Raw genomic sequence first — 20,287 nt, forward strand, 5'->3', positions numbered from 1 at the left:
AACCCTGTCAACTAGGAAACACAGTGGAAGGATGGGAATGCTGAGGATCCTCAAATTTGAAATGAGACCAGTCATCGTGGTTGTGTGTTTTGTCTACTTTTGGTGTTACCATAGGCAGGTAATTGAATTTAAGCAGTGCTGGGGTTTGGCTAGGCCCACAAGGCACTGTGAGAGGGGTAAGGGGGGTGGTGATAGCACAGGATGGTGGGGTCTTAGCTTCCTGGGAGGGGAGAGGGGCCTTGCAGTAGGGGCGGGATGGTGGAACCGTTGGTATCATGAATGGATCTGGAGGGCAAATTGGATGGATTAGACTGTTTAAGTGAGTGAGCTGGAAATTAAAGGACAGGTAGAGAAGGAGAAATCAAAATTTGAGGTTTGGGACATAATCCAGTTATTAACTAGGTCTGGACCCACAGGAGATTTTGCCAAGATGGAGGCAGAGAAAAGATTATTGGAAGTCAGGTAAAGACCTGAGAGGTCAAGGTGTTGAATGATGAATTATCCTTGCAGACATTGAAGATCAAGAATGATGGCAGAGAGAGAGAGAGAGATAGCGAGATTATTTTAACCTTTTTTGGAATTGCTATTTTATGAGTGTTAGGCTTATGATAGATGTACAGGCTGGTTATTTGAAACCAGAGTATATGACTTGGTTAATTATCAGAATTCCTTGTTCTGTTTATTGTTCTGCCTTTATGTTCTTAATAAACACATTATATTCTGTTCAAGGTCTTACTCTCTATTTCCAGGGCATTAAAATTAATCTACTTGATAAAAATATTAAAAACTATTTTAGGGGTGCCTGGGTGGCTCAGTCGTTAAGCGTCTGCCTTTGGCTCAGGTCATGATCCCGGGGTCCTGGGATCGAGCCCCGCATTGTGCTCCCTGCTTGGCGGGAAGCCTGCTTCTCCCTCTCCCTCTCCCCCTGCTTGTGTTCCCTCTTTCGCTGTGTCTCTCTCTGTCAAATAAATAAAATCTAAAATAGATAAATAAATAAATAAAAAATAAAAAATAAAAAACTATTTTAAAAAGAAGGCTTTTAGTTTAGATCATTCTTGATTTAAATAAAAAATTTTACTTCATTATTTTCATCTTAAATACTATGTTTTGGAATGCCTTTGTATTGTCCAGTATTTATATTTGGTGTTTCACTTGTAGTGTGCTCTTACTTTCATTCATTTTTTTAAAAGATTCATCTATTCGAGAGAGAGAGAGAGAGAGCGAGAGAGAGCATGAGCCGGGGGAGGCGCAGAGGGAGAGGGAGGGAATCCCAAGCAGACTCCGTGCTGAGTACAGAGCCCTACACAGGGCTGGACCCCACCACTCTGAGGTCGTGACCTGGGCCGAAATCAAGAGTCAGTTGTCCCAACTAGCTGAGCCATCCAGGCGCCCCATTATTTTCATTCATTTTGTATTCTGTTCATTTCAGTGGCGTATTTTTTCCTTGTGTTTTGACTGAAGTTTTAGTACAAGATAAAGGTCTAGAATAATTGGAATGCCACAGATTTTTAAAGTTACGAGGCAACGATCGTGTATTTGTACATTGCCTGGGTGTCAGTTTACTTTCTCATATGTGAAGGAGACAAAAGAACAAAACCCAATTGAAGTGTTTTGAGAAACATTTGAGTTATGTTTGAACTGAACTTACAAATTACTCTTCTGTGATGTCACTGGTAATATCCGGGAAAGTATGGTACAATTTTATAATAAATAAAAAAGAAATACAGATACATATATGAAAGCTTCAGTATCCAGTGAACAGTTTAATACTGAAGGAAAATGGTTTCATTTTTCAAGCTTTTTCTGAGGTGGTATTTTCATAGTAGAAGGCCTGATTGTTGCTTAATTTTTTTTTTTTAAAGATTTTATTTATTTGAGAGAGAGAATGAGAGAGAGAGAGCACATGAGAGGGGGTAGGGTCAGAGGGAGAAGCAGGCTCCCCGCCGAGCAGGGAGCCCAATGCGGGACTCGATCCCGGGACTCCAGGATCATGACCTGAGCTGAAGGCAGTCGCTTAACCAACTGAGCCACCCAGGCGCCCGATTGTTGCTTAATTTATTTCCCCATACTCTGCTTCCTGATAATGAGACATACTTGTTTACCATTTTGATGGAAGTGAAGTAAAAAACTGTTCTTTGGTTTTAGGTCCTCCTTGGAGAGATTTACACGGGCACTAGTGTAGCAAGAGTAATAGTGAAGGAGTTAAAAGCAAGTGCAAGCCCAAAGGAACAAGATACTTTTTTGAAAAATGGAGAACCTTACTAGTAAGTAAACCTTAATGTGTGTTCTGTAAACATAGTCTGTAGTCTAATGAAAATCAGGTGTTTAAAATGACTTTGCTATTTATCGTATTTCAGTCATTATGAGTGTTAAAATTTGATTTACTGTTTGAACAGTTCTATTAGCATGCTCCTTGATGAACAACACTATGACTTTTATTTTTTAGTATTCTTCAGCATCCAAATATTCTTCAGTGTGTTGGACAGTGTGTAGAAGCAATTCCCTATCTTCTGGTGTTTGAGTTCTGTGACTTGGTAAGTCTTTAGTGGAAATTCAAGGTCAAGCATTTAAAAGGTTACATCCAAGTGTTTTTGACACATAGAAATGCTGGATGAGGGACTGCTTTCACTTCTGTCCCCCATTTTTAAAACTTTATGATGTACTAAGTCATTACCTTTGAAACAATGCTATTAACTGACACTTAAGTATTGTTTTATATTCCATCTCTATATTAAGCTGCTTGCATGCATTACATTTAATCATATTTGTCCACACTTTATATATATATGATTAAAGTAAGGTTCACGGAGATGAAGAAAATGTTGTTTATCAAGTATGTGGCAGAGCCAGAGTGTGGATTTAGGATCGCCCTTCCTGAGCTTGAGGTCTTGACTTCAGCTAGGCAGTTCAAAACACTTTTCCCCATTAAGGTGATCTTACAAGAGTACCCATGACCTGTCAGGTTTTTATTTATTTTTATTTTTTTTAAAGATTTTTATTTATTTGAGAGGGAGTACGAGAGTGAGCGAGCAAGCAGAGCTGGGGTTGGCAGTAGGGCAGAGGGAGAGGGAGAAGCAGCCTCCCTGCTGCACAGGGAGCCCAACTTGGGGCTCAGTCCTAGGACCCCAAGATCATGACCTGAGCCAAAGGCAGATGCTTAACCGACTGAGCCACCCAGGCTCCCTGACCTATCAGTTTTTTAAAATAATGAATGTATGTGCTATTTATATTTTTAAATAATGAGATGATTTTTTTTAACCTACAATTAATAGCCTAATTTCTTGCATGATAGTATTATTTACTGAGATTTATAGTGGAAAAACTTTTTATGCAGTTTTTATGAATAATAACTTTTATGTGTAAATTTCCTGTAATCATCTGTTTTTATTTTTTTTATTTTATTATGTTAATCACCATACATTACATTAATAGTTTTTGCTATAGTGTTCCATGATTCATTGTTTGCATATAACACCCACTGCTCCATTCAGTACGTGCCCTCTTTTAATACCCATCACCAGGCTAACCCATCCCCCCACCCCAGTCATTTGTTTTTAAAAGCTAGGTTTTAATTCCCTTGCATTGTCTCAGTTTTCAGAATATTAAAACATTAAGACTATCCACAGAAAAGTGGGAGTACATCAGGATAAGTCCCCAGTTAGTTCACACAATATTTTCAGCTGGTAAAATGGAAAGAGAGCAGTAACCATTGTGGATTTTTGTTTTAATTCCTAAATGTGATTCGAATATTACGCTCATTGGCAGAGGTAGTTAATTCCAAAGAAAAATTAATAACCTTGCTATATTAGCTTTCATTGGATTATCAGAGTAACCCCCAAATCTCAGTGACTGATGAGAGCAAAGTGGTTCTCACTCATCTTATGCATTAGCTCTGGGGCAGCTGCAGCTCTCTCCCAGGCTAGATTCATCTTCACCCTAGGATCAACGTATTTTTTAATATCTGTAGGTGCTGTGGGGGGTGGGGGGAATATATATTCTGGTATTCTATACAAATGTACCTGTATGGCTCCTTTTGGGTCAAATTTATGAGGTTGTTTAAATCTCCTCTATGCTTCTGATTTGGGAGGGCATTGATGGAGGAGTCTGAGTGTGTTCTATCCATTTTTGAGAGGCATATTATAATCTGCTCTGATTATGGATTTTCCTTATAATTCTAGTTGTATTTCCTTTGAATGTTGAGTCAGGGATACACATTTAGGATTGATATATAACATGTTGTAATTTTAAGCTCTCGTAATTATGAAGGGGCTCTTTTTAAGCCTTACAAGGATTAAGTCTGTTTTTACTGATACTAATATAGTTATCCCAGCTTTCTTTTGGTTAGAATTTTCCTGGTTATCTCTCTCAGTCCTTTTCTCTGGTTTATATCACCTGTAAATAGTTTATTGTTAAAATTTTATTTGTCGGGCGCCTGGGTGGCTCAGTTGGTTGAGCGACTGCCTTCGGCTCAGGTCATGATCCTGGAGTCCCGGGATCGAGTCCCGCATCGGGCTCCCTGCTCAGCAGGGAGTCTGCTTCTCCCTCTGACCCTCCTCCCTCTCATGCTCTCTGTCCCTCATTCTCTCTGTCTCAAATAAATAAATAAAAATCTTAAAAAAAAAAAATTTATTTGTCAGTCTTGATCACTTAACATGGAACATGTACTCCATTTATGTATATTATATTTATGAGATACTTGGAATTTTATGTACCTATTCTGTATTATTTTTCCTACCTACCTGTTTTGCTTTTTTGCTAGCCTTCTTTTGGAGTCTTGATTTTTTTTAAAGATTTTATTTATTTGAGAAAGAGAGTGCAAGAGAGAGAGAGAGGAAGAGAGAGAGCACAAGCAGGGGGAGTGGGAGAGGGAGAAGCAGGCTCCCTGCTGAGCAGTCTGCTGTCAGTTCTCGTTTTCTGAGACACTTCATGCTGGCTTTTCTGGGTCCTTAAGCTCTTGATATTTTTTATAAGTAAGAGTCACCACAGTCTTCATGAGTGAACACAACAGAAATGCGGCAGGAAGCGTATCTACTTGAAATACCACATTTCTGGGTTAATCAAGGTGGTTTATTAAACTGTCTCATACATACTGGTATTTCCTATTCTTCACCTTCCGTGTCCGTTCCTGGAAGTTTTATTAGACGTTGTTGTTGTTGTTCCTGGAATGGGCAAGGCCTCTGGATGCTCAGCTTGATGTTTCTTCTGAATGGTTCAGGTGATGGGTTAGTTTTAGTGCTATTTTAATTTATTTTTTCACAAAGTTACCTATTCTTTTTGGGCCAAACTAGGAGTTTAACCCACTTTATGAAGAAACTCTAAAACATTACAAAATACACAAACAACGCCTTTACGATGATCATAGATAACCCATAATTAATAAGATTCCTGAGTATTCTTTTTATCTTTGTTACTATACATTGTTTTTATATAAATATAATAACTACATGCTTTTTGTTAACATTTTTTTAAAGAGTTTATTTATTTGAGAGAGAGAGGGAGCAGAGGGAACAGAGGGAGAGGGACAGGCAGACTCCCCACTGAGCAGGGAGCCTGATGCGGACCTTGATTCCAGAACCCTGAGATCATGACCTGAGCTGAAGGCTAGACACAGCCAACTGAGCCCCCCAGGCGCCCCTGTTAACATTCTTTTCATAAAAATTTTTCCCCAGTACTTTTAGATCTCCCATTTAAATGCATATTCTCCAAGTACTTAGACTGAGTATTCAGAGAATATTAACTTGCTAAAGTTGTACTGGCTTTCGTATTTTGGGGTGAAGATTATGCATACAGCTCTCCAGAATTAACAGTTACGACTTCTTGAAACATATTTTATGTGAACCTCCTAAGTCATAATGGGGAGTGTCCACTCCTGAAGGCTAGATGTGTGGAAAGAGCCTTCACCCCCACCAGCAGCTTTCATTAGCAGTGCAGAGTTAATAGCTATTTGTATTTAAGTGCACTGCCCAGTGGTACATTGATCAACAGTAAAACTTTATTTTTTTTTAAAGATTTTATTTATTTGACAGAGACACAGCAAGAGAGGGAACATAAGCAGGGGGAGTGGGAGAGGGAGAAGCAGGCTTCCCGCGGAGCAGGGAGCCCAATGAAGGGCTTGATCCCAGGACCCTGGGATCATGACCTGAGCCGAAGGCAGATGCTTAACAACTGAGCCACCCAGGCGCCCCAACAGTAAAACTTTAAAAACAATAATTGTTTCTCAAAAAATTAAAATAAAATTACCATCTGACCCAACGATTTCACTTCTAAGTACATGTTATCCAAAATCACTGAAAGCACTTCAAAAGAGATATGTACACACCCGTGTTCAGCAGCATAATTCACAGTAGCCTAGAGGTAGAAGCAATCAAGTGTCCCATCAGTGGATGAATAAATAAATAAAATAGAGTCTGTCCATACAATGGAGTATTACTGAGCCTTGAACAGGAAGGACATTCTGGCACCTGCTTCAACATGGATTAACTTTGAGGGCATTATGCTCAGATAAGCCAAACCGCAAAAAGACAAATACTGCATGATTCCACCTACGCGAGGAACCTAAAGCAGACTCACAGAGACAGCGAGTGGGATCGTGAGTGCCAGGGACTGGGTAGGGAGGGATGGGGAGTTGAGTATGTAACGGGGACAGAGTCTCCATTTGGGAAGATGAAAAGAGTCTGGAGACAGATGGTGGGGACGGCTGCACAACAGTGTGAAGGTGCTTAACGCCCCTGAACTGGACACTTCCAAATGGCTAAGATGGTAATGCTTTGTTTACCGCGCACACCCAAGTCAGTGATTGCCTACTGTTAGTGAAGGCGCTGTCCCTCGTGTCACCTATGCCAGCAGGATGCCCCTGTGCCCTTGGGGAATCTGGCAGTCAGTGCTTGGAGTGCCCAGTCTCCCATCCAAGGAGAGCCTGTTGACCCAGGGAACTCCCCAGCTTGCCCAGCAGCAAGGGCTCACGTTTGTGCCGTTGGACAGTTCTGTGCTCATCACCTCTGGGCCTAGGAAGCTTCGGCGGGAGCAGGCTCAGCAGCAGCAAGCGCTGCGGCCTCGGCAGGGTCCCCAACTCTGAAGTCCAGTTGTCCGGGCTCAGTATATGCGGTGGCCACGTGGCAGGAAGCGTCAGGTAGCGTCATCCCAGTGAGCCAAAGAGGGCCCCCAGCTGCAGGGACGTCCCCCCGACACACCAAAGCCTCGCTTCAACACTGAGCCCTGCTCCCAGCCTGGACGCTCCACAACCCTCCCAGAAATAGGCCATCCGGAGCAGAGGGGCGTCATCCAAGGCAAAACGGCCCACTGGCAAGGATCCAGGGGACTGAGGGTTAATAGCTCAGGCTCAGTAATAAGCAGCTGCAGCCACAGTGAAAGGCACCACTATCTTCACATGTTCTTAGTAGGTCAAGAGCTATTGAATGAACATTGGCCTTTTCAGTCGTCATCGGGGCAGTGATCATACTCAGTGATAACGTCTTTTAAATAGAAGGGAGAGAATATTTTTGCACTTAAGTAATTCTTGCGAGATGGAATTACCAGTCTGTTGTTGAAAAGCGCTTTATCTTGGAATTTTTGTGAAAGAAAATGAAAGCTCTTCTGAGTGAGTTCGGTAGCTGGATGGCAGCCAGCAGTTTATAATGCCGATGGCGCAATGTTCATGGAGGGAGAGGTGGCTGCAGGGGGTTGTCTATAACTTGTTGCCATGGGAGGTACACAGTGCTCTCGCATGAATATCCAGGCAAGGAGATTGTTCTGGGGGCAAGGCTCGCTCATTCAGCGGAAGAGTGCCAGGCACCTATGAAGTACAAAGGGCTGTGCACAGCGCCCGGGGAGCGCAGAGGTGAGTCATCCCGCTCCTGCGTGGTGCCCTCCGGGACACGGGCAAGCCCCACATTGAGCATAGAGCTTATTTAAAAAAAAAAAAAGTATTGCAGTTCTAACTAGGATCATTGCAGAAGGCTTTGCTTTGGAGAAGGTGTTTGCTTGGAGTGTGCAGGAGTGATTGGATAGACCTGTGTTAGCCTGACTGGCCTGAGCTGGGTGGACGAGCTCGCAGTGCCCCGCAGGGGTGTGGAGACTGGAGAAGCAGGTTGGCATCTGCTGGGAAAGATCAGTTGGAAGGGTGAAAACCAGAGGCAGACCTTCTGGAGCCCAGACTGCAGGCTGAGGTGACAGCCACGTTGTTCCATCTTAATCTTTCTGAAGAGTCATCGGTTTCTTTGACTCTGTCACCTGACCGTGAAGCAAGAGATGGTATTTTCTTTGCAAGGGAGCGTTCTTGATGTCAGGTGCACATTACCTTTATGATAGTCAGCTGATAAAGCAGGGAGTGAGTTTCTGAGAGGAATTAGCAGTGGCCACATGGGAAGGGGAAAGCAGTCCATTTGGGATTCTCCATGCGCAGCATATTCCTCTGTGGGGTTTGCTTTATTCCGTCTCTCATCAAGAGTTGGTAACACTTGGAATCATGGGCTCTTGGGGCCAAAGGAACCTTGGCCGCTGCCCACCAAGAGGCCTAAGGAAGGGAAGGCTCTAGCTTGTCTGTGCTAGGCCTGGGGCTGTCCTTTACTCCCTTTGTGGGTCCTGAGAGCCCTGTGAGATGGGTGGCAGTAGTTTCGTTTTACAGATTGGAAAACTGAGGCTGAGAGAGATGAAGGTATTCATTGAACCCAGGTCTGTCTGGCTTTAGCACCACGCTTTCTGTTCTTTATTTATCTGGTTAATCGACTTGCCTGAGGTCACATAATTACCAATGGCAAAGTGGGGATTTTAACTGATGGCCTAATTTTATTCTGTGCGTTTTTATACCAGGTGGTTTAATGCTTGTATATATTTTTTCCACCAGTGAGGAGCCTCTGGTTTAGAATTGTCCTTTTGTACAGAAGATGCCTAGTTAATGGGTATGTCTTATTTATAAATATATTCATTAAGTAAGCTCATGCACCAGGGAACCTTCTAGGTGCTGGGCATACGAAGATGAATGACGCGTCCCTGCCCCCATAGAGCTCATGTAGAAGAGAGGACATGGAGTTACAGGGGAACAGAGGTGCGTGTGGACAGTGTCCCTAACCCAGGGGTGGTAGAGGGGACACTAGTACCGCAGGACGACGACCGTGATCAGGCTTGACAGTGAGGGCGTGGGCACCTGGGTGGAGAGGGGGTCCCTGGGCCCTGCTGGTGGCTTCCCCCTTCGCACGTCTGGCTGTGGCCCTGGGCCCTGAGGCCCTGGCTCTCAGTGAAAATAGATCCAGGACTTGGTGAGGGGTTGGATGTGGGAATCTAGAGACAGCAAACCCAAGAATGAGGTCTTCAGTTTTGATCTGATCTACTGGGAAGACCGTGATGCCATTTCCTGAGATGGAGCAGTTTGTGCGAGTTACGTATCAGGCCTGTTAGATTTGAGGTGCGCCTTAGGGCGTCCAGGAGAGGGCATCAAGTCAGCAGTTGGGAGGATGAGTCTGGGGCTCGGGGGATGGAGGGCTTTGAGCCTGAAAAATGTGTTAGAAATGATTTTTAAAGCCATGCGGTGGATAGGAAAGGAGTGTCCGCAGTGACAAGAACCAGGATGGAGCCCTGGGCTGTGCCGGCACCTACAGATCAGTGAGGAGGAAGATCCAGCCCAGGGCTGGGAAAGCCTGCCAAGTGAGAATAGGAGGAGACCGGGAGACAGGTGGAGAGAGAAGGGAGGGCTCCACCTTGGCTGTGCTGGTGAGACGCGGTGGGAGGGCGCCGTGGGGGCAGCTGCAGCCGAGCGTGGGGGCGGGGGGGGTGGTCTTGAGAGAGTGGGGGGTGAGTCAGCCAGAATAGAGTTCATCTGTGGAGGGAAGAGGGAAATGGGATGCGAGTGCAAGGGGCGTGTGGAGGCGGAGGGAGGCTTGTTTGGTTCTTGGTTGGACTGACCGGGGGGGTGTTTGGGTACAGGGGTGAATAATCTGTAACAGCAGAAGATGGTGTGTCAGGGTGTGGACACTGGCAGGTGGGGGCTTGCGTGCTGAGAAAGAGGCCCGGGGCGGGCGGGGGGTGACCAGACAGGTGCTCGGGACATTCAGCTTGATGTGGACATTTTCGTTCATCGGCGGGGACTGAGTATGTGGCTCTTCATGCCTGCCTTGCATCCTTTCATTCAGATTTTTGTTTACAAATCATAAATTTCCCCCCCAAGTCATCCTGTTAAACCTATAAATGACTGTAATTTTCCAGTTATTGAACTCTTGACTTGTTGAGTTTTTACATTATGATGAAATTAATTCATTGTTCTCAGTGCCCTGCAGAAAGCTGGCTAGAGCCCTCGTGGCGGTTTGGATTGGAAGTCAAGAGGACACGTGTGAGGGTCCCTCTGAAGGTCTTTGGGTGACTCAGTGCAGGAGGCCATTCCCAGTCCCTGCTCCCTCAGAGTGTTTGGTGCGGCGCTTTGCTGCCATCTAGCGTCATACATGTTTCTTTTCGAGTCTTTTTGGGAGGTTTTGGGGAGGGTCTGAGAAATTTTTAAGACTTGCAGAAAAGAAAGTATACTTTGATTCAGAATACATTGCTGTTCTTCATGATTCTTTTCTTTAAATAAGGGACCAAAGTAGTAATCCCTGTCTACTCATTAAGTACCACTGAAACATAAAATAAACCAGATATCTCAATACAGTTTTGTCTGTTTTGGATAGAATGAATAGAACGTTTTTGGAGAGTCTGAAGTATTAAAGTCTAAGTAAATATTTTAGTATTTAATATAAACATTTTTTACTGTAATCAAAGCTTATATGCTGATTTTTTTTTCTTTTAACGTTGGTACCGGGGCGCCTGGGTGGCTCAGTTGGTTAAGCGCCGGACTCTTGATTTCGGTTCAGGTCGTGATCTCAGGGTCATGAGATTGAGCCCGTCAGGCTCTGTGCTCAGTGTGGAGTCTGCTTGAGATTCTCTCTCTCTCTCCATCTCCTCTGCCCATGCCGCTCGTTCTCTTTCTCTCTCAAATAAATAAAACCTTAAAGAAGATTTAACAGTGGTACCAGGAGAGCTCTGAGGATCTTTCTGGAACATAGAACTACCCCTGGGTCCTGCACAAACTATAAGTCCCGTCCAGGAGAAACCGTGATCAGGCTCCTCCTCACACACTGATGTTAGCTCCTCACCCAGGTTAGAGGTTGTGCTAACTGCTAGCTTCAGCTCCGTCATGGGGGGTGGGGAGAGCCTTTTAGTTTTGCCAAGCTCGAAACATTAGGAGCATGAACATTCCTAAGCAAAATCCCCTTCTGCTGTTATATTTTACCTCCTGGTGAAATTTGGAGAGTGAATTATTGGGGAGACAAGACCTCTTAACATAGTGAGCGGTAATGAGTATACAGTTGCCCCTTGAACAACATGAGTTGCAACTGCGCGGGTCCACCTAGATGCCGTTTTTTCCCAGTAAGCGCAGGATTTTTTTTTAACATTTTCTTTTTCCTGTCTTACTTTAAGAATATAGTATATAATATATGTAACAGACAAAATATGTGTTAAGTGACTCTTTATGTTACTCAGTAAGGCTTCTGGGCACCAACAGGCTGTTAGTTGTTATGTTTTTGAAGAGTCTAAAGGTACATGTCAATTTTCGGCCGCTCAGGGGTCGGTGCCCCTAACCCCCGCATTGTCCAAGGGTAAACTGTGCTTTAGATAATCTTGAAAAATAACTACACCCACTCTGCCGTTCTGCCTTCATGGCCAAGGTCACTTGCGAAGTGTTCAGTGCTTGCCAGCAGCTTGTTTGTTTTGCGAATTGGCCAGATACAGCGCACCATAATGCTGCTTTTGTGTGAGCGTAATTTTTTCCTTAGATGGATATTGCAGGAGAGGGGTAGACAAATGGCTTTAAGTTGCCATTTCATTGGTAAGGTAAATAAACTTAAACTATTTATTTTCATATTTAGTTTCCGCATGGGCTATCTTTTGAAAATCCCATTAGCCTGTAGGCCTGGAGCTTGTTGCTGGTGTTTGTTTAGGTTAATGTAATTATTGTGAGAATCGTCGTTATTCCCACCACTCCCACCGCTGGGTAGAGGCTAGCCTGGGCGAGGGCGGGGCAGGGGCGGGAAGGGGCGTGTGTTTTGTTGTTGTTGTTGTTTTTAAGATTTTATTTATTTATTTGACACAGACACAGCGAGAGAAGAAACACAAGCAGGGGGAGTGGGAGAGGGAGAAGCAGGCTTCCTGTGGAGCAGGGAGGGGCATGTGTTTTTAAAAGGCAAGAAAGGGTCTGTTTCTTCTCTGGGGCAGCTTGCAATTCCAGCATCATGTCTGGGAGGAAATAAGAGGTCGGAGACATGGGTCTGAGGGCACAAAACCCCCACCATAACCCCCCTGTCCTGCCAAAGTTCCGTTATGTTTGGGAGAATCTGACAAATCCATGGGGTTGACATTAAGTTATTTTACATTCATTCTTATAAAATAAATTGATTCGATCTGCCTCCCTAAGTAGGATCTTCTTGACAGGTTGGTAAAACTGAGAAGTAGGAGTGTAATCTGGTAATGTAATCTGGTAATTACATTTACAGATTTCCTTTTTGAACAACTATTATCCAAAGAATTTTGATAATTTTGATAATAATATCAATCTGGGTCTTACTATAATGAGACCAATTTTTATTTTTAAGCCAAATAGAAATTTTCATTATATTGGCTGTGGCCTTGTGCACGCTTCTTCACCTCCTCCCTGGGCCTCATTTCTACATCCAGGAAGTGTTTCAGATTGCAAGAATTATTTGAGGCAACGAGTGTAGAAGCTCCTAGCACAGAGCTTGGCACACTGCTCAGAAGTTCCAGTGTCAGTGATTATGAATCTCAACATTATCATTCATATACAAATCCCTGAAACTGGGAATGAAGGATTCCTGGAGTGGACCTAGAATTTACATTGTAATGTGCTTAGCATTGAAAGTCGGCAGATGTTTGTAACACGATATTGTGCTTTAAGGTTTTTACTCTGGGAAGAATTTGATAAATTGGCTGTCTTTCCTAACAGTGGTAAGAAATGCATTCTCTTCCTTAGTTGGAGTCTTTCCTTGACTCAGGTATAATGTACATTGAAAGCTATTGGCTTGCTTTCTAAATTGTATCAACCATTTATATAAAGCTTTAGTTTGGAATTGAGTCAGATCAATAAATATTTACTCACGTGATAAGGAGAATGTGGAAGATTTTATTTCCTTAAACGTATATTCCCCCAAAACATAAGGTCCTGAGTTAAAGTCCCGGCAGAAAGCAGGGGGAGCACAGGGAAGTCCAGCAGGAGTGCCTGCAGGGCTCTGTGTTTCAGCATTTGCGTTTCGGGTGTCCGGGTGTGAATTTGTTCATTTTCCTGTCCATGCTGCCCTCCTTTGAGCAGGCTTCGTAACTTTATGAGTTTTTCTGGAGGGCTGGAATGTTCTTCCTCAGAGTGGCTGGGCAGCACAGGGCCCTAGGGAGGCTGGCAGAGACTTGGCCAGCACTCCGCGTGCTTTTTCCCTCCTCTGCCACCCAGTGTCCTTTGGTTCTCTCCCTCTCCGTTGCTCACAGGTGCTTTGGTGGTAGCATTCATGATGTAATGTTCTCTGACCGTGTGTCTCCTAGGATCCTTAAAGGCAGTGCACACGGCACCATATCATTAGTTACTGGGAAACTTCCATACCTCTGCACTTAGTTTATATTGTGCATCATTGAAAAATTATCTTATTTTTACTGTTTTGTTTTACATGTGTTCATATAAACTAATACTTAGTTTGTTTAAAGGTAAACTAATATTAATAGTTAGAATGATCCTAAAAGGTAACAGTGTTTTCTGTACTTTGAAGTTTTTGGGTGGAATTACTCTTTGTAACTTGGAACTTGTTCGAATTAGATTCTTTATCAAGGTCAGATTTGAGTGATTTCTAATAAACAACCTTGATAGTTAACATTAGCTAAGGCGCCTGTTGGGTTGCCAGGGCTTTCACCTCGTCCCCTTTGGGAGCTGACCTGGACTCCTTTTTGCAGGGTGACCTAAAAGCTTACCTGCGCAACGAGCAAGAGCACATGAGGGGGGACTCGCAGACCATGCTGCTGCAGCGGATGGCCTGCGAGATCGCAGCGGGCCTGGCTGCCATGCACAAGCTGCATTTCCTGCACAGGTGGGTCCGTCGGGCCGCGCCGCGCTCCCCGCCCAGGCTGCGCCCGAGGAGAGGAGGCGCCGTGGTGTCGAGGTTCTGCAGAGGACTCCGGAGGGCGGATAAGTCGAAGCTGTCCTGCATGTCCCAGGGTCGGGATGAGGGTGGAGTTGGGCTGCGGTTAAACCGATACCAGGGAACAGAATGTCTTCATACGGCCCGAGGTCTAGAAGCCATCTCCAGAATTTCAGAGAACGTGAAAAGTTGGCTCAGCACCGCGAGCAGACGGTGCCAGTCTCCCTGCTGACATCTCTCTGTGCGTCCCGTTCGTGTCAGCTTCAGGCTGTGGTTCTAACTGCGAGGTTCCTGGGTGAGGGAGAGAGGATCTGGTAGGCTGGCGGCCTGTCTTCGTGGAGGGCCGAGCAGCGGTGGGGCGGCCCCGAGAGGCCGGCTTCCCCTCCCCCGCCCGCCCCCCGGGGCCGTCGCAGGTGGTCAGGGGTTGCGTGTGGCCAGCACAGCGGTCAGTGTAACGCATTTGTGCAGAAACCATCCTGGTCCCGTTTGAATAGCCGCAGCTCTTCGAGCACATTGTATTTTGCTCCTCAGACCATTGATGTAATTTCGTAATTAAAACAACAAAGGGCTTGGAGTCCTGTCTGAGGTAATGGTTCTGTGAACCCAAAAGGAGGTTTCTGCTTACTCTCCTCCAGCCTTCTGAGCTCTGATTTATGTTTAAAATATGTTTGAAATTATTTCTCAGGTCTCCAGGGAAACCAGCTTCTCTTTACTTGACTTTAATTAAATAAGTTAACTCTTAATGATCCGAAGAGCTGAAAAGGAGCACCTGTGTGTGTTGACTTCAAGGGCTATGAAGTTTTTTGGTTTTTTTTTTTTAGTCTGTTTTTTAAAAGGTAGGTTGCACAGGAATATATTTATAGTGTGACTCCATTTTTTAAAATAAAACACCTGCTTGTATTTGTAGAGGTGTGAGGGCGCGTGCGCCTGTGTGTGTGTGAGAACAGACGTGGAAAAGTACCCTATCAAATTCTCAGTGTTGTTTCAGGGTAGGGAGGAAAGAAAATTATTAGCATTTTCCCCGTACATCTGTATCTTATTTGACATGCATAGTGAGCTAGTCATTCTGATAAAGGGCTTTATGAAATACCCCAAAGATCATGGGTTTCTTCAAGCACGGGGCAGAATCCCTTACACGAAACTTCAAAATGTAAATATCTATTTATAATAGAGAAATCTTGGATTTCATTTTTTAGTCTCTTCTAACAGGTTAATACCCAGCATATTTGTATTGTTACTTTTTTGTAAGACACAGCAGATTATTCTCTAAAAGGTGGTTTAGGAGTTTTTAGATCTTGGAGGCTGGGGCATTTAGAGAGAGTGTCATGTCAGACTCAACAGCGTGAAGGCCTCAGAGGCAGCTAGAAATTGCATTTAAAGCTCAGGTATGTTCCTGCTACTGTATTTTAAAAATTGGCAAAGACATCAGAGTAAATGTTCTTTTCCTCTGAGTTTCTATAGGTTAAAGTTCTACTTAATTTAGAATTGTGTGAGCTTTACAACAAATAAAGATGATAAATTAAATCACATGGTTTGGATGTTATCCAGGTACAAAAACTCAAGGTAAAGAACATTCTTTAAACTATTGGCATCTGTCCCCCTCCCTCCCTCCCTCTGTCTCTTTTATTTATTTGTCAGAGAGAGAGAGAGCACAAGGGGCGAGGGGCAAAAGGAGAGGGAGAAGCAGGCTCCCCACTGAGCAGGGAGCCCAGTGTGGGACTTGATTCCAGGACCCCGGGATCATGACCTGAGCCGAAGGCAGACACTTAACCGACTGAGTCACCCAGGCGTCCCTCTCTCTCTCTCTCAAGTAGCTATATATATATATTTTTTTTTTTTTTTTAAAGATTTTATTTACTTATTTGACAGAGAGAGGGAGAGAGATAGCAAGAGAGGGAACACAAACAGGGAGTGGGAGAGGGAGAAGTAGGTTTCCTGCTGAGCAGGGAGCCTGATGTGGGACTTGGTCCCAGAACCCCGGGATCATGACCTGAGCCAAAGGCAGATGCTTAACGACTGAGCCACCCAGGTGCCCCTTAAGTAGCTATATTTTATGTAAAATTCCCACTTGGGGCAAAATTTATGCTTTAAGTTGTTTTTTTTTTTTTTGATGGTAGCAATCTAGCATGTTTTAAAATCGGAATTCAGAATATTTATTGGCTGACTCAAAGTCGGGCTTTCTGTGTTGGTTGAAAATAGAATAGCCCACATGTCCAACTAAAAGCTGTTTGCTATTTTGGAAACTGATCTAGTAAAGCACCCCCAATTAAATTTTATTTTTGTTTATTGTTTAAGAGGAGACATATGCCTGGGTCTTAGGTAGCCTGCATCTCTGAAGTTTACATGTGACATCCATGAAGGCCGTGTAAACAGCAGAAGCTGCCGGTATGCTACGTTCCACACCATTCTGCCTTTCTGGCTGAGAGCCTGGGACTTCCTGTCCTTTCCCTGTCAGCCTTCCTTAGCGGCTCCAGTGAGATACCACAGGTCACTGCGATGAGCTAAGTGCACAGAGGTTCCAGCGGGCAGCGTGGGCCTTGTGGTGAAGACCTGTGTGGCCACGGCCTTGAGGAGTACCCGCGTGACCACTGTTCACTCTTAGCCAGCAAGCTACCCTAAACAATCACTGGTCACCGTTTTTTACTGGTGACACGATACTGTATGTTTAGAAAAAGCAAGGTACTAGTTTCTTTAAAAAACAAAACTAAATTAGGAAATATATTGTAGCTTGCTTATAGCTATACTAAAGTTTCCCTGGAAATGAGGGCAAAGAAAACCCCATTCCGTTTTCACCAGTGCCACAAAAATTATCTATTATGATTTATTATAAATTACTTGGGAATAAATGTGAGAAAGACACAGGACTGTGTGAAGGAAGCTGTGCAGTCTTACCGAAGGACATAAAACATGTGAACAAATGGAAAGATGTACCCCATTTTATGGTGGGAAGACAATACAAAAATGTCAGTTCACTCAAAATTATCTTTTTTAAGATTTTATGTATTTGAGAAAGAGAGTGAACAAGAGAGTTCACAAGCTGGGGGAGGGGCAGAGGGAGAGAAGCAGACTCCCCACTGAGCAGGGAGCCTGATGTGGGGCTCGATCCCAGGATGCTGGGATCATGACCTGAGCTGAAGGCAGACGCTTAACCGACTGGGCCACCCAGGCACTCATGTTAACTCAAAATTAATACATCAACTTTATAAACAATCCCAGTAAGAATCCTCACAGGATTTGTGGGGGGGAGGGGGTAAAAATTATGTTTAGCTTCACATGGAAAAATAAGTGTCTAGAAGAGCCAGTAGAGTATGAAAAAGAAGTGAATTGTTGGGGCAGAAAGGGAGGCTTGCTTTACGAGGTATCAGAACTCACAGCAAACTCCTGGGATAGAGATCAGTATGGTTTTGTTTTTTTTTTTTAAAGATTTTATTTATTTATTTGACAGAGAGAGAGATAGCGAGAGTAGGAACACAAGCAGGGGGAGTGGGAGAGCGAGAAGCAGGCTTCCTGCCGAGCAGGGAGCCTGATGTGGGGCTCGATCCCAGGACCCTGGGATCATGACCTGAGCCGAAGGCAGACGCTTAACGACTGAGCCACCCAGGCGCCCGAGATCAGTATGGTTTTGATGGAGAAACAGATTGGTGGAGAGTAGACAGTGCATAGAGCAAGTGAACGTATGGCAAAAGTGAAACTCCCGTCAGTGGGGAAGAGATGGCTTCCCTGTTAAATGCGGGCACAGTTCATTACCCGTCTGGGAAATCATTGGACCTCTGCACCGTCCCGTATGTGAAAATCAAGGTATAAGAAATAAATGTGATATTGGCAAAATTCTGGAAGGCTGTATGTGTTTCCCAGCGATGAGCGAGGCCTAACTAGAAAGGCCCTCCTTTACTGAGGTGGGAAACCCAGGAGCTATAAAATAACGGGTGGCTATTACATGGAAGGTTGACTGCTCTGTAAAAATTAAATGTTTTGCGTAGCAACAGACACCACAGCAAAGTGAGTGGACGACAGACTTGGGAAGGTGTAGCTGCCGACACAAGGAGCAGCCGCAGGGCGACCGCTCGCGACACCAGACAGATGTGGTGGATTGGCGAGAGGACGATGAGCCCCTGGACAGACGGACAGAGACAGATGGGAAGGGGATCCCCTTCGGAAGTTAGGGACGTGCAGGTTAAAGGCATGGAACCTCAGAGCTGAAGGAACCGCTGCATCTGTTGCTGGTAGGGATGTGGGGAAGTTTCTGTCCTGAATCGCATATAAATCATGACCAGTTTTTGAAGAGCTATTAGAGCAATAACTGTATTAAAAAATAACACATTCCCATTGCTAGACTCACTTCCATTGGACAGAGAGGCACCGGAACTTAAGGACATGGAGTGGAATGATCTGTCGTAGCAGCATTTGAGGCGATGGCGAAAAAAATAAACACGACAAAGTAAACGTTCATGGGGGGACTGAGAACCAGCCTGAGGCCGTCCGCACTGTGGAATACCACACAGCTATCGTAGGGAAAGATGTAGAGCTGCTGGACTAGTTGACCCGGAGGGATTTCCACGTTGTGATGTTGTTGGGTGGGAAATAAAGATGTGGAGAGGTAGACATAATGTTGCGTAAAGCAAATGCTCCTTACTCCCCGCATCTGTGTGTTCTTGTGTGCACACTATGCCTGTGGGAAAATACAGAAAGATCATACCTACCGGTTTGTTAATACATGTTACCTGGAATGGGTGGAGCTGGGGGAGGAAGATAGTTTAAAAAAAAAACAAAACACATTTTTTTAATTAAAAAAAAAGAAAGAACTGCAGCTCTTGAGGAAGCCTTAGAAGAAGCCTAGTATTCCTGTAACCCAGTTAATGCAAAAAGCCTATGCGTGCGCATGGCCGGGCTAGTAGAGAGGACAGAGCTGGAGGCTTGGGCTGGCTGTGCTGTGCCCTCGGGGAAGGAACTCAGCTGCAGGCTGAGCATGTGGACAAAGCAGGGGGGAAATGAAGGCGGGGGTCTTCGGGTGGAGGGTCGCTTTGCCTCGGGACCCTCGCCATCAACTTAAAATCATCAGGGGTAAGTAAAGTATTCAATGTTCCAGTGTTCTAGATGACCCTAGGTCTTATGGGAAAATTAATGTTCTGGGATCCATGGCATAGTGCTATAGCCCTGATCCAGTGCAGCCTTCTAGGCCGAGCTTGGATTCTGGGGGTTGTCTGAGGGGTACCTCCGTCCCCACTGCAGGCCTACTGCGTTTCACTCGCCTCCCAAGTGATTTCAGTGCACGCCCAGTGTGAGAACTACCACTTTGAAGAGCGTCAGTTAATTGGCACTCAGCTCCATCTTGGTGTAAAACGCCTTTAGGACAGGCCTAGGGGATCCCTTGCCTTACGTCAGAGTAACCTTCTTCTTAAGGACCTTGAGGGGTATCACCAGGCTGTTGAGGGAAGTCTCTCCACGCTGACCAGTCTTCCCAGCTCTGTGAGTGTCCTGTCAGCCTCATTATCTTCCAGAGCGCACACGTACGCAGCTCAGGAGTTGGCCTCAGACAAGACTCAGAGGGACCCGTATGCAGATTTCTGGGATGCTTGCTCGCTCTCTGAGCTTACTCCCTCCTCTCCTTCTACCCTGCCCTGCAGTTCAGCCTCTTTGGCAGCCTCTGTTTCTGCCATCCCTATGTGTTTCGTCCAGTCTTGTAATCATGTACAGGGAGGAGATAAGCCATAACCAGAGGTTGAGACCCATAGAAGCCTGACTGTCCAGCTCAGTGTCAGCTCTGGCCCAGCCCTGGAGAAAACAGAACTGAAGGCTTTGTCCCCGTTTTATCACCATTTCTCAAAACCCAGGCCAGCAGTGGTGGCCCACATTCCAGCCACAGACCTTCTCCTCGGCGTCCGCCCAGAATTTCCCAGAGCAAGTGCCCTCTATAGACCTGGAGCCTAGCAGGTGCCTGACGTGCAGGAGGCACTCGGGAAATGTAGTCTCGTTCAACTAGCAAGGACTGACCTAATAAATCGGGGCAAAAGCAGTTACAACTGCGTCCTTTGTGCCCTTACCAGAGTCCTCTGGCTTCGTCTTGAGCTTGTACCGCTCTGAGCTGTGTCCCATCTTCAAGTGAGAAGTAGCAGTTTCTTCAAAACTCTTAG

At 44.9% G+C, this 20,287-nt stretch overlaps 1 protein-coding gene across 2 annotated transcripts in view; it reads left to right on the plus strand.

The window, feature by feature from the left end:
- Positions 1–20,287, plus strand: part of LMTK2 (lemur tyrosine kinase 2) — an 80,099-nt gene that overhangs the window by 37,546 nt on the left and 22,266 nt on the right. Inside the window, exons 5-7 of one of the 2 annotated variants that reach the window (XM_034988364.1) lie at positions 2,146–2,264; positions 2,447–2,534; positions 13,972–14,105. In XM_034988364.1, the coding sequence (XP_034844255.1) occupies positions 2,146–2,264; positions 2,447–2,534; positions 13,972–14,105 (341 nt within the window). The remainder of the gene's footprint in view (positions 1–2,145; positions 2,265–2,446; positions 2,535–13,971; positions 14,106–20,287) is intronic. The other variant, XM_034988365.1, reaches the window with a different exon arrangement.

The sequence above is a fragment of the Mirounga leonina genome, unplaced genomic scaffold, assembly GCF_011800145.1.
Source record: "Mirounga leonina isolate KUSES-001 unplaced genomic scaffold, KU_Mleo_1.0 Mir_454, whole genome shotgun sequence".
Taxonomy (NCBI): domain Eukaryota; kingdom Metazoa; phylum Chordata; class Mammalia; order Carnivora; family Phocidae; genus Mirounga; species Mirounga leonina.